This window comes from Cucurbita maxima, unplaced genomic scaffold, assembly GCF_002738345.1.
Source record: "Cucurbita maxima cultivar Rimu unplaced genomic scaffold, Cmax_1.0 Cma_Scf00009, whole genome shotgun sequence".
NCBI lineage: Eukaryota > Viridiplantae > Streptophyta > Magnoliopsida > Cucurbitales > Cucurbitaceae > Cucurbita > Cucurbita maxima.
This window is the reverse complement of record NW_019272025.1, coordinates 3,701,389-3,720,932: the sequence shown is the minus strand read 5'-3', so window position 1 is coordinate 3,720,932 and position 19,544 is coordinate 3,701,389. Positions and strand designations below refer to the sequence as shown.

The window sequence follows — 19,544 nt, the reverse complement described above, 5'->3', positions numbered from 1 at the left end:
GGCCCCAATTGTTCACCCCTTCCCGGTGTGAGATTTGGCAACAACATTTATGGTGGTATGCAGTTTGTAGATTGGGCAAAGATGGAGCGGGGTTGAATAAAAGTTTAAATGCCGCATAAATTAATTTTAAAGATAAAAATCCCCTTAGTTTGTCTCCCGGGTGGCTTGAGCAATGGGCATCTATCACCACCATCTTCATAAATATCAACTCTGCGGCGACGCAGGCCCCATTCTGCAGGATGTGGTCTCCACTGCAATCATTAGTTTTGACCACCAATCATTGTATGTTTGAATCGCCGTCTCATTGACACAGAGTTCAGGAATCCACCGGCCCGCCGCCCATTAATGCAGGTGGCGGACGGCCGTCTTCTTCCGTTTATATCTCTTTGTAGGAAAGGAAGAGATGAATTGATGTATTTTTTTTATTGGATTTGAATCCATTAGTCTTAGACTAATGAGGTTCGAACCCGCAGCTTCTGCCTTGATATGGTGGTGCTTTGATCAATTGAACTACAATAAAAAAAATAAAGTTGATTTAATTTTCTTCAAACCTTTCTAAGTAGATTTTTTATTTAAATTGTCATATTTTACAAACGCAAGTAATAGATTGATATGCACGGAGATATGTACTCTAGTGAGAGGAACATAGATTAATAGTCATATTTACTTTAGTGAGAGGAGCATGGATTAATAGTCATTTTTTAGTTATTTTCAGATGGATTGATAATCAATCTATATGAGAGGGTAATAAACGAGAAAATTAAAATTTATACTATTTANGTATTAAAATTGTAATTTAATTTTTAGGTACATTAACACAAAAAGTTAACAATATACAGCAATCGTCCTTAAATTAAAATGTACAGACAAAATTTAATTAAGGTGATGAAATATTACCAAAAAAACAAAAAAAAGTATTTAATAATTGAGAAAAGCGACTTTAATTTTTTTTTTTTAGTTTAAACTGTAAATACGGATTAAACAAAACTCCAGCGAGTGCGAATTCATACGCGTTAGGAACAAAAAAAAAAAAAAAGAAAAGAAAAAAAAAGAAAAAGAAAATAGAACAAAGAATTTGATGAGGGGGATCATTTCTGGTTGAAATTTCAGGCTTTGATGGAGGTAAAATAAAAGTCGTCTTTGCTGCCCGCCACTTTCGTCGACCGCTTTGCCAATTTCCCTCACTCCATCAATATCTCGATCTTCTTTTTCATCTCTACATTCCTCGCTGTTTGTTCTGGATCAAGCTACGGATATTTGAATTGTTGCTCGGTTGTTATCCGAAGTTTGAATTGGAGTTCCGTCTTCTTTCGAGTAGCTGTGCCGCTTGGTTCCATCAGATCCGCTGGTGGAGCGCGGGGATCTAGGTAGGGAACTGAAGAGACCGTGTCTTTCCCGCTGGATCTGAGCGGAGATGGCATTGTCCGGTATGAGAGGCCTCTCCGTTTTCATCAGTGACATTCGTAATTGTCAGAATAAAGAGCAGGAGAGGCTCCGAGTCGACAAGGAGCTTGGAAATGTCCGCACTAGGTTTAAGAACGAGAAGGTTAGGGTTGGCCTTTACTTGCATCATAACATGATATATGATTGGAATTCTGGCTCTCTATTCCATGTTTTGATAGTGGTTGCTTTTGTTCAAAAGAGCTGTGGAAATCATGCCATTACCTAATTGCCTGCGTGTTTTTGCGTTCTAAATTGTTTCAAGAGGAAATGTAGGTACCGAATACATGATGTGATTATGAGCTGGAAGGAAAACTATATTCATAGAGTTTCCGAGTTTTGTTTTTTTTCCTTCCGGTTCATTTAGCATGCACCGTGGTATTTTAGGAAATTCTTTTGATAATATTTTTACCTCGAGTGAACTACGATAATTTGCTCAGTGAATGATGAAATAATATTTTGGTTGCAAGCAGTGAGTTAATAAACTGTCTATGGATACATTGCCTTTCCATAAAAGAGTGTTCATTATGTAAACTACATACTCTGTTATAAATTACTAAAGAAATCTTAAATGACGAGTCGTCAACCATTTACGTGAAAAAAGATAACAGTTTAGAAAGAATCAAGCAAGGACTCGAGTCATCAGTTTCTGTGCGAGGTCTCTGCACTTGGCAGATGATATTGTATACATCGAAAGTGACTGATTTTATTTAAGTGGCTTTGGGACGAGCCGTGGAGTACTTAGCTTTGGAAGATGGTCCTTCTTGATTCATTGCTTGTTGTTTAACTTCTTAAATTGGAAGGTTTGTTAAACATGCAATGCTACTTGGATTCACATGATGGTAAATGGTTACAGTCCAGTAACTGCCATTGGAACATCATGGGAAATCTGTGTGTAAGCCTTGTAAATGAAGCAATGAACTTTTGCGTGGATCTTGAGTAGGGTTTTATAAGGCACATCTGTGGAAAGTTATTTTAGGCAGAGTTTCCTCTTTCTCTTTTGTTGTTCAGTGTTCAGTGGGGAATAAGATGCACACCTATTTTTTGAGAGGATAGGTGGTTAGGAGATAGAGCCTCTGTCTTTTGTTTTCCTCGATTATACTTCCTTTCTTCCCAGAGGAACCATTTGGTGGCCATCCTTCCATCTTCAGGGAACGCATCCTGTCTTTCTCTTGGGTTATGTTGTCCTTTGTCCGATAGTAAAACAATAGATACAGTGGCCCTCTTATATTTGATTGGGGAGTTTTTGGTTAGTCTTAGTAAAGGGATTATCATTTTTGGGGTCCCACTTTTGCTGATGCCAATGGGTTATCTTGTAGTTCCTTTTTTTAGTTGCTCGGTGAATCCCTTTCTGCCTACTTTTCCTTCTTTTCCTCACTATTGAAGGTTAAAATTCCCAAGATGGTTAAATTTTTTTTGTTTCCTTCATGGGAGAGTTAATACCTTGGATTGTGTTGCGAGGAAGTCGATGGGTCTGTTAGTGTCACAATGTTGTATCCTCTACAAGCACGCCGCTGAGGATTGCACCACATTTCTTGGAGCTATGATTACACTTTCTCAGTTTGAAGCTATTTCTTTTATGCGTTTGATTTTCATTTAACTCAACCTAGAGGGTATAGTTCTTTGATTGAGGAACTCTTGCTTCACTTGTCCTTTTTGTGATAAGGGGTATTTCTTGTGAATTGCTGTGGTTGTGCAAGTTGTAGGGTCTTTGAGTTAAAAGGAAAAAAAAAAAAAAAAAAAAAAAAAAATACAAAAAGTTCAGGGATTGAGAGTCCTAAAGAGGACCCTCTTATTAGGTTTCAGGTCTCCCTTTGGGATTGAGTCTCCAAGGAATTTTGTAATTATCTTATTGGGCTTATTTTTGGGGCCTTTGAGTTGAGAGGAACAAAAGAAATTTTAGGGATTAAGAGACCTAAAGAGGATACCTTGTTATGTTCTATATCTCCATTTGGGCTCAGTCTCTAAGGCCTTTTGTAATTATCTTATTGGTCTTGTATGACCTTTTTTTTGTATGGCCTTTGTATTCTTTCATTTTTCGTTAATGAAAGATTTGATTTTCTCATAAAAAAAAAGGCAACAAATTCTTGATGCATCCCTCATGGCAAACAAACTCAAAGATGAATGGGAAGAAAGAAACAAAAAGGTGTAGTCATCAAACTTGACATGGAAAAGGCCTTCGACAAGGTTGATTCGACTTTCCTTGAAAACATTCTTGTGGCAAAAGGTTTTGGCTCAAAATGGCAAAGGTGGATAAAAGGACGCGTCTCATCCACAAACTTTTCCATCATCATCAATAGAAGACCGAGAAGGAAGATTTATGCCACACGGGGTTCTGACAAGGAGATCCACTATCCCTTTTTCTTTTCATCATGGTAATGGACTGACTCAGTTGCCTACGGACAAAAGCAGAATATGAAGGGCAGATAAAAGGTTTTCAGTTTGGTAATGAAGGCTTAAGCATCAACCACCTTCCGTTTGCGGACAACAATTTTTTGACTTGGTGGATGCCTCTTCCATAAAAAACATGATTGAGATGGTAAAAATCGTCGAATGATTCTCTGGACAAAATATCAATATCTAAAAAACAAAGATCATGGACATCAATATTATCACAAAGATTATTGAAGAATTTGCTAGCATATATGGTTGTAAAAAGTGAGAATGACCGAAAATGTACCTAGGACTACCTCTAAAAGGAAACCACAAATTTTTTTCCTTTTGGAAGATTATTATTGAAAAAATAGAAAGAATGCTGTCAACATGGTTATCATGTTATACTTCAAAAGGTGGAAGACTCACCCTAATACAAGCCACATTATCCAACATCTCCACTTACTACATGTCTCTATTTGAAATGTCACAAAAAGTGGCCGCGGATATAGAAAAATCATTAAAAAACTACTTGTGGAAAGATGGCTCACACCTTGTTTGATGGAATATCATAAACCTTCCAACAGAAAAGGGAGGCCTCGGTCTTTTCTCAATAAAGAAGAACAAAGCCCTCCTCGCCAAATGGATATGGAGATATAATCATGAAGAAAAGGCATTGTGGAGAAATCTTAAAGACCAAATATACTCCTACATCAAACAAAAATCGACCCCCTCCATCTTCTACAAAAGAGCCTTGGTAATACATAAAGAAACATCAAAACCTCATCACCAACCGAACTTGCCATAGGGTGAGTGATGGAGGAAGCACACCATTTTGGACCAACCCATGGATTGAAAACACCACACTAGCCTTGAGGTATCTACTTTTGTACAGGCTCTCTCATAGCACAAAAGCGACAATCAAAGAAACGTGGAATGTTGTCAGCAAATTTTGGGACCTAAAGCTTGGTAGAAATTTAAAGGATAATTAAGCAACAGAATGGGCTGAATTAAGCCTTGACCTTGCCCCTGTGGTAGAGTCAAACGAAGCAAACTCATTGTCTTGGCTCCCTAGCGCTGATGGGGTCTTCTCTACAAAATCCTTGATGATGGACATGGGGGAAAAAGTAAAAGCAATAAATCCCACGCTAGCAAAGACAATATGAAAAGGATATCATCCTAAAAAGGTGAAGTTCTTCCTTTGGGAAATAGCGCATAAAGCCATTAGCACTAGTGAAAATCTTAAAGAAAGTATGCCTTACATCACTCTTTCTCCAAATTGGTGTCCATCATGCAAGAAAGAAAACGAACCACAAAGCCACTTATTTATGCAATGCACATATTGCTCAGAATTTTTGGACAACGATTCTTAATATATTCGGATGACATCTCACATTTCCTAGGGAGGTAAAGGATCTATTGGACATGACCTTAATGTACCATCCTTTCAAGAATGCAAAAGCCCTACTATGGAAAAACGTCATCATGGTTTTCTTTTGGAATCTGTGGAAAGAAAGAAATTAGAGAATATTCGCAAAAAAGACACAGACTTAGACAAAAATTTTCGACAATGTTGTTTACTAAGCTATATGTTGGTGTAAACTGCCTAATATTTTTACTTCCTATAGTTATACCTCCCTCATTGCAAATTGGGAAGATCTTTTGTAAACACCATGGATATTACATCCCTTTTGTAAATTTCAATCATCAATGAAATTGTCTTTTATAAAATGTTGTAGTGTTACGATATTTGACGGGAGTTTAAGGTGTCATTGCTCTAACACAAAATTTGAGCATAATGCCACTCCCCAAGTTGTTATAAAATATTGTCAATGAATCCTAACTTTTGTATCTTTCCAAGTTGTTATATGATGCATGGGATGAATAATTGGTGGATTACTCTTTTGGTCCCCTTTAAGTACGAAACATTTGGGGGAGATTGCTGCATACGTCTACATTGAACTTGCCACTCCTAGAGGGATTAAGTACATGTTGTAACTTTTATGCGTGTGTGGCAACTACTGAAAAAAAAAAGAAAGCCAAGGTTTTGGCTGAATGTTAGAAGTGGGTAATCTGATAAGGAAGGAATTAATAAGTCTTCCTAGGAGAAGAAAAGGGGTGGAATTTATTCCACTTGGAGTGCTTTGCATAAGGAATTTTGCATTTATGACATTTCTTTGGTTTGTGCCAATTTGGAGAGTATTAGAGTCTCTTGTCATTTGTAAATTTATTTAAATATATTTTTATTTTAAAACTCTTTTGGCTGTTTTAAGGCTATTGCCGTCAGTTCTTTGGTCTATGATACCTCCATGAATCCAACATAGTCATTTGATACTATTGATATTTGAAGTAATATGTTCAACAATGGAAACAAGTACCTTTGCCCAAAACAAATTAGAAAACCGTTGATGAAGGTTTATGAAGCCTTAACACCCAATTCACAGTATGTTAGTATGACCTCGGAGGGTTAAGCACCTTGTTTTTTAAATAAAGATAACATTATAGCAAGCATGGCTTGTCTCACTCAAGTTTGTGCTTGTGTCCAGATATAAGTATTATATGTGTTCCAATTTTATTGGATGTACCCAAAGGGACGGATATGAGTATTATATGATTATTCTTATTGTTTCAGCGAAATGCCAACACCTTGAATGACGGGAAAATTTTCACATTTCCCTTTTGTTTCCATTTATGGTTTAGTTTTTTGTCTACTGGTTGGATACATTTCGTAAATATATACTTATGTTACTAATGGTACTGTTATTTGTTAACAATGGCATATAACAGAGTCTGACACCGTATGAAAAGAAAAAGTACGTCTGGAAAGTACTTTACATTTATATGCTTGGGTATGATGTGGATTTTGGTCATATGGAAGCTGTATCTCTTATATCTGCACCAAAGTACCCTGAAAAGCAGGCAAGTTTCTGCGCCTTGTATCTTGTCTTCTTAGTTGCTTTTATCCTCATTCTCCACTATTGAATAAACTTCGAATACATACAGCTAGAATCTGAATATGCAGTATTTCTTTCATCACTCAAAACGTATCCTGTGTTTTTCTTTGTTCTAAAAAGTTTCTTATATTTAAAAAAGATATCCTTGTTTCAAAACTGCTTGGTCACCTGGTGGGTATAGACAACTCACAAGTTTCTGAATGAACAGGTGTATGGTCATAGGGCCATTCTCAGTTTTGAGCTTGTAAATGTAAAGAGGCCAATAAATTTTTTTGAAAAGAAATTTTATGTGCGGAATAGTGCATCTAAAGGATGAATTTTTTTTTTAACATTTAAGAGTCAAGTTCAGAATCAGTTTGTTCTACTAATTCTTTACATGAATCAGAGAGTTCCTCCAATAGATTCTCATTTTTTTATGAATACTTAATTAAACTCTTGGATAAAGTTTTTTAGTTTATTATTATCGTTACTTCATATATATATATATATATAAATATTGACTAAAAATTCACTGTACTTTTAAATTGATTCAAGTGTGATAAAATAATTGCAGGTTGGCTATATCGTCACATCGTGTTTGCTTAATGAGAACCATGATTTCTTGAGGTTAGCGATAAATACTGTGCGCAATGACATTATTGGTCGCAACGAAACATTTCAATGTCTTGCGCTGACTATGGTATGAACATGGGAAGTCTTCAATTAATTTAATTCCCAGTTATATTTCTTTCACTGCTAAATTTTAGTTGTCTTCTTTTGCCTCATGTAGAATCTTTTTAATATATATCAGATGCGTTGGTCTATCATTAGAAAAATTTCCAGCTTCAGAAACCCCTCTATCAGTTTCAATTACTTCTTCAAGGATTATCATCTCTGCATAAATTTTATTATCATAGTCGTTTTTTTGTTGAAACATTCTTATCACCTCTTCTTCTTCTTCTTTTTTTTTTTTGTGAAACATTCTTATTATTACATGTTTTAACTGCTTAAAGAATTTATCAGATCACTTTAGAACCCATGAAAAATATCCATCTCATTTCTTTATAATAAATTTTTGCGTTAAGAGATTCTTCACAAAAGGGATTTAAAGGAAGTTTTGTTCTACCTGCCACTCGGCTTTCCATTCAACGAGTTGGAGATTTAGTGTAACGACCCGATTTTCGCTACCTCGAATCACAAGTCGCCATGTACACAAGGATAAAAAGGGCAATAAAAAGGGCCTTTTTTTTGGACTTCTTGTGCAAGATAACAATTTAATGACTACTGATTTTGATGTTAATTTTATTTATCCATCTCTTTAGGTTGGAAATATTGGGGGGCGAGAATTTGCCGAGTCATTAGCACCAGATGTTCAAAAGTTACTTGTAAGTAATTAGAGAAAAATTTAGTTTTTAACTGATGTTAGAAGATAAAAATGATATGAAAGAGATTTTCTTTTTCTAGATTTCAAGCAGCTGTAGACCACTCGTGAGGAAAAAAGCAGCATTATGTCTACTGCGTCTGTATAGGAAAAATCCCGATGTTGTTAATGTAGATGGCTGGTATGCTTCATTTTAAATTCCCTTTTACTATTATGTTTTCCCTTGTCGTTTTCCATCCATTTCTCTCTAATGAAGTATAGTTTAAACATTATTCAGGGCGGATCGGATGGCTCAACTTTTAGATGAGCGTGATCTAGGTGTTTTAACATCTTCCATGAGCCTTCTTGTTGCTCTTGTATCAAATGATCACAACTCCTACTGGAGTTGTCTTCCAAAGTGTGTTAAAATTCTGGAGCGCCTCGCTAGGAACCAGGATATTCCACAAGAATACACATATTATGGTATCCCATCTCCCTGGCTTCAGGTTTGTAGTGTTGTGCTACTGAATTTTTGATGTGATGGATGCTATTTTGGAAAAGGTTCTTGCGATGCTTATGTATGTGAGCAAATGACATGCTGTTAACTGGTGTTGATTTCTTGCTATGAAAACAGCCCTCTCCTTGCAATACTATAAAAAAAAAAAAAGTCAAGGTCATTTGCTTACAGGTCTTTTCACGTATTTGTTTTGTAGGATGATTTATTTTAGAAAGAAACAGAGAATTTCATTGATGAATGAAATTACCACCAATTGTGTATCACAAAAATGATCTCCAATTATAAATTAAAGAAGAAAGACTAGGATGTGAACATTTACACCAAGAAAGACCATTAAATAAAACCAAAACCATGAAGCCATCAATTGATAATTATTTGTCATTTTATCATTGAAGATCCTCTCGTTCCTTTCACACCAGTGACCAGAGACCAGAAATAGAAACAGTTAAAGGCAAGCCACAGTGTCTTCTTAACTCCCTTGAATGGATGTCTGAAGAAAATATAAAATAAAGGAAGTAAAAAATGTTCCATCCGAAGCACTCCAGAACCAAGTTCCAATATTGTTTTGTGAAAGAACAACAGCCAAACTGCCGAAATAAGGAAATAGTGCATTCTTTGAAGATGGCCTGCCTTATTGACACCTCATGACTAGGTTCCCATAGAAAAGCTTTAATTTTTTGAGGATATAATTCCTTCTATATCACTGTGAATAAAGGCTGATGTCTTTTCCCACTATTTTGGAGCAATATCCCCATCAGAGATCCAACATAAAATTTGTGGGATGAATCAATAACCCAACATAAAATTTTCCTTTGGGAGCTCATTTTTGGAGCTATTAATACGATATAAAGACTCCAAAGGCATAATCTTTCACCCTCTTGGTGTATTTATGTGTGCATCAAATTCTGAGTATCTTGGTCATCTATTTGTCATTGCCCCTTTGATACTCAATTTTGGGCTATGATTGTGCTGCTTTTGGGTGGTCCTTACCTTTGTCAAGTAATATATTTATTGTCCTTGCCTCCATTCTTGCGGGTCATCCTTTCCGAGGTGTGAAGATGACTTTATGGTTTGCATTCATCTGAGTCTTCTTCAGTTCCTTTTGGGCAAGGAATGCCAGAATTTTCAGAGACCCTCTATATACTTTTGACAAATTTATTGATTTAATTACCTTTCATGCTCTTATTGGTGTAACTGTAAACACCCCTTTTTGGATTTTGTCTTTCTTATTTAATTGCAACTTGGAAGGCCTTCTTGTAATACGCCATTAGGTGTTTGGAGTTTTACTCTATTATTTCATATAACAATAAATTTTGTTTTTCTTCTAAAAAAAAATTAATAATAATCTGTGGGTTAGTTTTGATATTTATACCATTCATCAGTCAAATAACCATTCCTAATGGAAATTAAGCGAAGCAGTGTTATCCTCGTGGGATCTTGGAAGTTTTCATTAATTTTAATTTCCATATTATGAATGTTCATTCTATAGGATTTCTTTATGTAGGAAATTCTCCTTAGAAATTTGATTCAATTTATACAAGTTCACTGGATTTTTCTTCACTTTGTTTAGGTGAAAACCATGAGGGTTCTTCAGTACTTTCCAACAATTGAAGATCCAAATACCCGAAGGTCATTGTTCGAGGTTGGTTTGTTTCTAAGATATTGTCTCTAACTTTGTGATAACTTAACAGGTTCATTCATCTAACCAATGGGATGTACTTCCAGGTCTTGCAAAGGATTTTAATGGGAACTGATGTTGTGAAGAATGTCAATAAGAACAATGCGTCACATGCTGTTCTGTTTGAAGCCCTTGCTCTTGTATGTGAGCCGTTTTTATCTTCATTGTCATTTTAATTGATGCATATCAGATGTATAAATTAGCATTTTGTTCTATATTTTCTATTCATGCATGTTAATACAAGCTTTAGTTTGTCTGATACGATTGCATTTAGTTTTCCTTGCTATTTACAATTGGACGGGAGGCTGTGTTTTGGCCATCCTCCCTGTTCTCTATGACATTGTGATGCTTTTAGAATTTTTGGTTTTCTTTTTTCCAAATTGTTTTGTTCCTATAGTGTAAAGAATGCATGGCCAAATGATTAAAAAAAAAAAAAAACAACTTCAAAAAAGGTTCACATATTAACTTCCTTGTTGTCTATTGCTTTCAAACTGTTCTGTCATAGGTAATGCACCTTGATGCTGAAAAAGAGATGATGTCTCAGTGTGTTGCCCTTCTTGGAAAGTTTATTGCAGTTCGCGAGCCAAATATTCGGTATCTTGGCTTGGTAAGTTTCTGTGGACCTTATCATCTTATGTTAACTGATAATTGAGTGATGACAACCAGACCTAGGATGGTACGATTTTGATATTACGTTCTTATGCAGGAAAATATGACTCGGATGTTGATGGTCACAGATGTTCAAGATATTATCAAAAGACATCAGGCTCAAATCATAACATCTTTAAAGGATCCTGATATTAGGTAAGTAATAATCTTTTTTAATATTCTTTTCTGTTTGTTAATGCAATATTTTGCTAGATAATCTAGGGCAGAGTCTTCTGTAATTATATATAATTTTCAAAGAGCTCGTCTCCATTAGTAAGTAGGAACTTGTCCTTGTACGAGAAGAAATTGGATTTTAGAATATGGTTCCTCATAAATAGGAGAATAACATAGCATTTAGTGGTCAATAGCATGGTTGGTCTCTGATAGAAACTGGAAATTCGGAATATGTTGCCACAGAAATAGGAGAATATCATAGCATTTAATGGTCAATAGCTCTGTTGGTCCCTGATCAACCTGCACCGTGACAGCAAAGAAAAAAGAGAAAAAGAGAGTTATATTTTTGTACCCATGTAATTTCAAATGATAAAATTTGGGATGGTTTCGAATTATTATTATCAAATCGTCGTGATGTTTTAATGTGTTTCTAGTGGAAGTTCAGAACCTATATGTAATAGATTACTTACAATACAGCCTGGCCATGCAGGCAAGAAATTTCAAATTTTTCCTTTCCAATGATCAAAGGCTTAAATCAATGAAAATATGTTTCCTATATATATGTATATAAGAACAATGGGCTTAATGATTCTTTTGACAATGTTGCAAAGATGTTAGTGGGGGTTCAGATGTTTCATAGTTTATCTTTAAAATGGATGATCAAGTTATTGTCCATGTTCAAGACCCCGAGATGCAGCCCGATTGGCTGAGGACTTGGGTGTTGCTGGGAGGATAGGGCTTCTAGGTCCCTAGCTCAGTAAATGGAAATCTTCGATGTCTGCCAAAGCTAGTGTTAGGGAGCAAAGATGTTAGTGGGGTTCAGATGTTTCATAGTTTATCTTTAAAATGGATGATCAAGTTATTGTCCATGTTCAAGACCCCGAGATGCAGCCCGATTGGCTGAGGACTTGGGTGTTGCTGGGAGGATAGGGCTTCTAGGTCCCTAGCTCAGTAAATGGAAATCTTCGATGTCTGCCAAAGCTAGTGTTAGGGCTTAGGTCTCTCTAGTGGGATGGGCCAGATACGAGTCATTACCAAAAAAAAATGTCTATTCTACATTTTAGGTCAATTCAAAACAATAATTCTGTTTTTCCAATTTCTCATTGGGGAAAAAATTACATGGATATGAAAAGGAATTCTTGACATGAGGATTCTTTAGTTCTTTTTATGTGTGGTTATTGATGACTTTGAGTTAGTTAGCCACTCATGAAATTGGTTGAAGCCTGTTGGAAATGATTTTGAAGTTCTAAAAACCTTTGAGCCCATGTCAAGTAACTGTTGTAATTTGGTGAAATCCTTGGTTCATGACATTAGTATAGGAATGAACAGAGTTGATGAGGATGTTGACATGTTGAGTTACTCTGGGTGATCTGTCATTAATGTACATCCGTATGCCTCTAGGTGATGATCCCAAAAATGTAAACTTTTGGATATCAATTGAAGAGAGCGACATGGGAATACTTTTTTTTTTTTTTTTTTAATTTTTTATCCAAGGGTGGTTGTCTTAATGGAACAATGGATTTGCCAATCTCCAAGGAATTAATATGAACATATAATTAACTAGCCTGTATGGGAAGGGGAATGTGTAGTTCTCCATTATGGAAGCAGAGAATGAAGGCAGAACAGTACGTTGGAATGATAAAAGGGTGGGCACTTGTTCACTCGTGAATCGATTCCCCACATTTACACACTTTCTGACTGCAAAGAAATTACTTTTAAAGAAGCTTGGGATGAATTCTCATACCAACAACCGGTACTTGAAAAACGGGGATATGGTTCTGAAGAAACAAAGCTGGGAAAATATGGTTCCTTCACTCATCTGGAGCTTGTTTGGTTAAAAACCCGTTTTTCTTAAGCTGATTGATATAAACGAATTTTGAACAATGCAGTTGCCACAGTATTGGGGAAACTTTTTCTGGTGTACAGTTTGTCGCTAAGGAATTAATACAGCTAAAGAGTCCAAAAATCTGGTTCGGTTTCTTTGTGGTCATAAATTCTTCATAAAGAACGAAAAAGACTGTGGATGAATGCAATGAAAGAATGTTTATGGTTGGTAGGACTGCTTGTCTGGATAATGATTAGGAAAAAGAATGTGATGAAAAGACACGTTCGTTTTTATATTCAGTTCATCAACGAAAGTTCTTTCCTTTTCAAAAAGGAAGGAAAAGAAACAAAGAAAAGATAAAGGTATAACAACCATGTTCACTAGAAATCCATTTTTCGAAAACATGACTGTGAAATCCCATATTCCTACAATATCCCAAAAAAAAATAATAATTTAAGGTTTGTAAACATTTTAATAAAAACAATAAATAAATAAATAAAAGATTTATATTCTATTTTGACTAATTTCATAAACATAGAATGAAGGTTAATTGTTCGCACCAGATCTTATTTCTTGTCCATCTCTCTGATTTTGATGTCGTCGGATCAATTGTTTATTGATCTTAATGTCTTATCTATATATCATTTAAATATGGCCGTGCTAGAAGAGATGTTCATTGGTATTTTGATTTTCCAATGCAAGTGAGATATTGGGCAATACTTTATTTTGTGAATATGTTTTCAGCATCCGAAGGCGTGCTCTTGATTTGCTTTATGGTATGTGTGATGTTTCAAATGCAAAGGACATAGTTGAAGAATTATTGCAGGTATTGGTCATGCTGAATATCTCAAATATAGACAGTCTCAATTTATGTCCTTTTGGGTTACCAAAACCTTTTCCATCTTTTATTGGAAAATAGCCTTGCTACTCACTCACATTCGTTGTCAGTACCTCAGCACAGCAGAATTTGCAATGCGTGAGGAATTGTCTCTTAAAGCTGCAATTCTTGCAGAGAAGTTCGCTCCTGATTTATCTTGGTAAGTTTATACCTGATTTTGGTTGGTAAGCCACGTGGAAAGAAACTTATATAATTACTGAGCATTGGTATAATGAGGGGGAAGGAAATGATGTCTTTCCGCAGTTTGATGTCATGACAGTTCTCAAGCTTTGTTAATTTAAGAGACTTAAATGAACATGGAGTAGAATCTGTTCTTTCTCAATCTTTTGGAGTTCCACTCTTCTTGATTTTTAGGAGAGAAAGATGCTTACAATTATAATAGATAATTATTGTTCTTTTCTAAAAATAATATAATAGTTAGTTATTGCGAATATGAGCTTTTCATTCACTTTATGTTTGATCTTATTCGTTACTCATTATTTTTCCTTAGTATCTAGCTGGTTTGTGTTTTAGGTATGTGGATGTTATTCTACAATTGATCGACAAGGCTGGAGATTTTGTTAGTGATGACATATGGTTCCGTGTCGTGCAGTTTGTTACAAACAATGAAGATCTGCAGGTAACCTAATCTGCTTGATGCCGTTTTACATTTAGTTTCCTTGATAAAGTCATTGGGCTTTGTATTATTGATGGTGATTTTATGCATTTATTCAGCCTTATGCAGCAATAAAAGCGAGAGAATATCTGGATAAACCTGCAATACATGAGACAATGGTAAAGGTATGTAAATAGATATTTTCTTTTATTATTATTTTGGTTTTCGAGTTTTGAGCTTGTCTTTCTGTATCCTTTTGTGTGTGTTGGGGGAGGAGGATAGTTTTGGAGTTGAAAGGAAGTAAAACGTAGGCTCTTTGTGTAACTTTTTTTGCATCTATTTTCTTATGTATAACAAGAACATCGTTTATTAGGGTGTTCTAAACTGCAACCAATAGTTTCTTTTCCTTCCTCTTTTTGTATATTAATGATTGATTTGGATAATAATCATAGTCTTCAACTTAGATGTAATTCGTTATGCAACAGGTCAGTGCATATCTTCTTGGAGAATTTGGTCATCTTTTGGCCCGTAGACCAGGTTATAGTGCAAAGGAGTTATTTAGAATAATACATGAAAAGCTTCCAACTGTTTCGTAAGTGGTCCTAAGAGTACTTTAAGTATTCCTTTAGCAAGCTATTACTTTCTGTTTAAAGAATCTACTTTCTTTGCAGTACATCTACCATTCCTATTCTTCTGTCAACATATGCTAAAATCTTAATGCACACTCAACCCCCAGATCAGGAACTGCAAAATCAAATTTGGGGAATATTTATCAAGTGAGACTTACAGACTCTTTAAATTGAAGCTCCTGTTTATTAGCACTTGCAGTAAATTTAAATTCTCTAATAGAAATTTGTTTTCCTTAGATACAAGAGTTGCATTGATGTTGAGGTGCAACAACGTGCTGTCGAATATTTAGCCCTGAGCAAGAAAGGTGCAGCTCTAATGGACATATTGGCCGAAATGCCAAAGTTCCCTGAGAGACAGGTGCATATTCTTTCTTTGAAGTGTCTGATTAGATGCAGTTTTCTGTGATGGATTATGATGAGTACGCAGCAATGTTTATTCAGCTGAAGGTTGTTAATATTATCTCTAATGTTTCCATCTTCAGTCGGCTTTGATCAAGAAGGCTGAGGACACTGAAGCTGACACTGCAGAACAAAGTGCCATCAAGTTGCGAGCTCAACAACAATCATCAAATGTGTTGGTCTTATCTGATCAGCGTCCTGTTAATGAAACTCCCTCTTCCAGCCAATTAACTCTGGTGAAGATGCCAAACATTGGCAGTTATACGGTTTGTTTCTTTCTATTCTTTTTAAAGTTTTCAGAACATCATTATTGCATTCTTTTCAATGCTTGAACCTATTAATGGATTGCTTCTTGATATGGTCTAGACGGGAATTTACTTCATTTTCAAACCCAATGGCAGGATTCAACTGACCAAGAAGTATCCCATACCAATGGGACTCTAAACAAAGTAGACTCTAGCCCCCCTGCACCTGATCTCCTCGGAGATCTCTTGGGTCCACTAGCTATTGAAGGTCCTACGAGTGTTACTGCCCAGGCTCCCCAAAATATAATGTCCGACATGGATGGTGTTGCAAATGCAGTTGACGGTGGAGCTATTGTTCCAGTTGGAGAACAGACAAATTCGGTTCAGGTACTATTTATCATCTAATGGAGAAACAAACTCCAGGCCAAAAAAAATCGGTGAAATATTTTTTGTTTTATTTGATAGAAACTAAGGTATGTATTTATCGAAATTATACAAAAGAGGGAAAGACTTGGGAGACTATGGAAAATTCTTATCAATAAAGAAAAGTAAACGCGATAAACTTTTCAATGGTATTCTGAGATGATGCCAGAATATTTATGTTTCCATTTCTTTACATTGCTGTTGTATCTGCTATCATTATCTGTTGAATTATTATTATTAGAATGGTTTGATTCTTACTGCTTTAGTCGATACCATTTGTAATACTTGCAGCTGTTAAAGATATTTGACTGGGTTGATTGCATGTCAGCTGCTATGTTGTTGATTGCTCGATGGTGTGGTTATTTATATTTATATCTTATATTTTTGCAGCCGATCGGAAATATTGCTGAAAGGTTCCATGCCTTGTGCATGAAAGATAGTGGTGTGCTGTACGAAGATCCCTATATTCAGGTATCTTGCCCCTGTACTTTCATCGCATCTTTTTTGTAATTCAGTTTTCATTCTTTAGAAGAAACCTGGTGGGTCCTGTTGAAAAACTGTTTATAAAAATTGTACTTTTATTTTTAAAAATTATTTTATAGTAAGTTCCCGTCTTTTTCTTAATTTGTGAATGGTTGAAGAACATCCTTAACATTCACGCGTGACTTCATTGCAATTCTTTAAATATTATATTTTCCAAGTTGTTTTGGAGAACAAACTGTCAAATACATGTTTCTGGTTTCTCTCAGCTTTATTTACTTGTTTTAAAGCTTGAGACTTGCAACCCTCGTAATGATTCTCATTATACTTGCGACAGATTGGCATTAAAGCAGAGTGGCGAGCTCACCTGGGACGGCTTGTTCTCTTTCTTGGAAACAAGAGTGTTTCTCCCCTCGCCTTTGTCAAGGCTATTATATTGCCTCCTTCGAATTTAAAGATGGAGTTGTCGTTAGTACCTGATACTATTCCTCCCCGTGCACAGGTAAAACAAGCAGCTGAGTTTATATTTGCTTGTGGTTATTGAGAGGCCCTTACCGCTCTTCACCTTTCATCAGTTTTTTCTTTGATTGGATAGGTACAATGCCCACTTGAAGTCGTTAATGTACATCCAAGCAGAGAGGTGGCTGTCCTTGATTTCTCTTACAAGTTCGGGAATGACCTGGTAAATTTTCCTTTTTTGCCTATTCGGGATTTTCCTTCTAAATGGCTGCAACAGCCCAGAATAACTCATGTATGTATTATTCTTTGTAGGTAAATGTGAAGCTTCGCCTTCCAGCTGTCTTCAATAAATTTCTCCAGCCTATATCTGTATCTGCAGAGGAGTTTTTCCCTCAGTGGAGGTCACTCTCAGGGCCCCCATTGAAGCTTCAAGAAGTGGTGAGCCTTTTATATTTTTTATATTTAAATATTAGAAAATTTGCCAAACCAATGAAAAAAATTGTTGAGTCGATGGGTAATTAGCCACTTTTTTTCGGTCCTGACAAAAATTTCTTTGAAGGACACCACGAGGACTTTGTGGAGAGTTGAAACATAAATACCAGTTTAACTCAAATTCTCTACCTTCTCTGATTTTATTTGGCACGTGCAAATTCTTTAATGTCTATATGCCCCATTACTTGTACTTGAATCCACATTATGCCTTTACCTACTTGTCAACATGAACCGGATGAATTCTTACGTTAGGTCTTTGGAACATTGGAATGTCCCTTTAAGATAGTACTAAATTGTTAAATGAACTGGAAAATACTTCTCTAGTTGACTCGAACAGTAAAAAGCTTCCTGCAGATACAATTTCTGAGTGAGCTCCAAGAAGAAAAGAAAAAAGCAATAGTTTTTGTGGAGCCTCCACCTCGCTTTCCTCTTCCGTCATTTTTGTTTTTCTCTCTATCACACGTTCCACAAATGGTTTATACCATCTAGGAAGAAGAAAGCCAAAAGAGTAATACCTTACATTGTTAAATAAAAATGGTTCTGGCATTTTTGCACAACGTACTAAACCATATAACTAATATTTTTCGTTTCTTATTGCCATTTACTGTGCAGGTCAGAGGTGTAAAACCCCTTATGCTTTTAGAGATGGCAAATTTATTCAACAGTCTAAGGTTGATGGTTTGTCCAGGACTTGTAAGTAGTCGCCATTTTTTTAGAGTCATGCTTTTAGTTTGTACAAAATTCACCTTTTTCTTTTCCACCGGTTGTTTAGGACCCAAATCCAAATAATCTTGTTGCGAGCACAACATTCTACTCGGAAAGTACACAAGCTATGCTATGCCTTGTAAGGAATACTTCTCCAATCTTAAATTGTTGCTATTTTCATGGGTTAAGTTTCTCATCCAAGCACACGCACACCAGCGCCCATAATCACTTCCACTACGATTATTATAATTACTTTCATCTTACATCGAAGATCATGTTTTTTTGCTGTGCTATGCCTAAAGGGACGTGTCTGGCATCTCTTTCTGCAGTTTCGCTCATTATGTTTGAAAAATTAGGCTCACTTATATGGAAAGTTATTACCCGAACCCGGTTCTAATGATCCGCTTTATTCGATATTCAGGTTAGAATTGAAACTGATCCAGCAGACAGAACCCAATTACGAATGACAGTTGCCTCAGGGGATCCTACAGTGACTTTTGAGTACGTGCTTTAGCCTGCTGTTGCTCTCTTTTAGCTCTCAAGTTGTGCTACAGCCATATCTGAGTTCTTTATGTACAGGTTGAAGGAGTTTATCAAGGAACAGTTAATAAGTATACCCGCACCTCATCCAACAACTCCACCATCAGCAGCACCACCAGTAGGTCATCCTACTGTTGCTACACCAGCATTGACAGATCCTGGGGCAATGCTAGCAGGTTTGCTCTAGGACAAGACGATTCATCAGGAGATTTCATTCAGTATACATTTGTAAACATGATTATACAGCTGGGTCTACCCTTATTTCGGGGATACAAAGGCGAGTGAGGGACACCATGATGCGAGAGCTTGCGGAGTTTTAGCGTGGTCGGCACTGCATTTAAGTTAATCATGGGGTTGGTCAGAGTTCTTGAGATTTTTTTTGTTCGAGAAGTAAAGGTGAGATTTTTTTTTTCTTTTCTTTTTTTTTTTTTTTGGTTTTAGGTTTAGGTTGGGGAGTTGGTGAGGGCTTTGTTCTACTACAGTTTCCTCCCAGTTCTTCATGGGGTGATTTCTATAGTGTATTATTTGACGTGTAAGATATTGCATTTAGGATTCAATTATATCCATCTACAGTTTCAAACTAAACACGTTCAAAAATTTGCCCCTTCGGAAAAAATTCAATTTCAAAACATGTGTTGATCATCCAATTTCGCGATTGTTTAATTCAGTGAAGCATTAAACAGATTGAAGCACGGCAAGGTTATCAACCATTGTGAAACGAGGTTTAGAGG

General features: G+C 36.0%; 1 protein-coding gene across 1 annotated transcript; it reads left to right on the top strand.

Moving 5' to 3' along the window:
• Nucleotides 1-1,414: 1,414 nt before the first annotated feature.
• LOC111484056 (AP-2 complex subunit alpha-1-like) lies at nucleotides 1,415-19,398 on the top strand. The gene is made up of 27 exons (XM_023130468.1): nucleotides 1,415-1,546; nucleotides 6,601-6,732; nucleotides 7,321-7,446; nucleotides 8,069-8,131; nucleotides 8,211-8,308; nucleotides 8,405-8,612; nucleotides 10,194-10,265; nucleotides 10,349-10,441; nucleotides 10,807-10,908; nucleotides 11,008-11,105; nucleotides 13,693-13,774; nucleotides 13,897-13,985; nucleotides 14,360-14,465; nucleotides 14,561-14,626; nucleotides 14,927-15,033; nucleotides 15,113-15,217; nucleotides 15,308-15,428; nucleotides 15,553-15,735; nucleotides 15,871-16,101; nucleotides 16,528-16,608; nucleotides 16,955-17,119; nucleotides 17,213-17,299; nucleotides 17,389-17,514; nucleotides 18,181-18,261; nucleotides 18,341-18,412; nucleotides 18,695-18,774; nucleotides 18,853-19,398. The coding sequence occupies exons 1-27, from the start codon at nucleotides 1,415-1,417 to the stop codon at nucleotides 18,998-19,000; spliced, it is 3,054 nt and encodes a 1,017-aa protein (XP_022986236.1). The 3' UTR covers nucleotides 19,001-19,398.
• The last annotated feature ends 146 nt before the right edge of the window (nucleotides 19,399-19,544 follow it).

What these genes read in the sequence shown, in the direction of transcription:
- LOC111484056 (XM_023130468.1), top strand. Translation starts at nt 1,415, where the DNA reads ATGGCATTGTCCGGTATGAGAGGCCTCTCCGTTTTCATCAGTGACATT. An exon ending in GTTGTTAATGTAGATGGCTG is followed by an intron (nt 8,309 to 8,404) that starts GTATGCTTCATT and finishes AACATTATTCAG; the next exon opens with GGCGGATCGGATGGCTCAAC. An exon ending in ATATTCGGTATCTTGGCTTG is followed by an intron (nt 10,909 to 11,007) that starts GTAAGTTTCTGT and finishes GTTCTTATGCAG; the next exon opens with GAAAATATGACTCGGATGTT.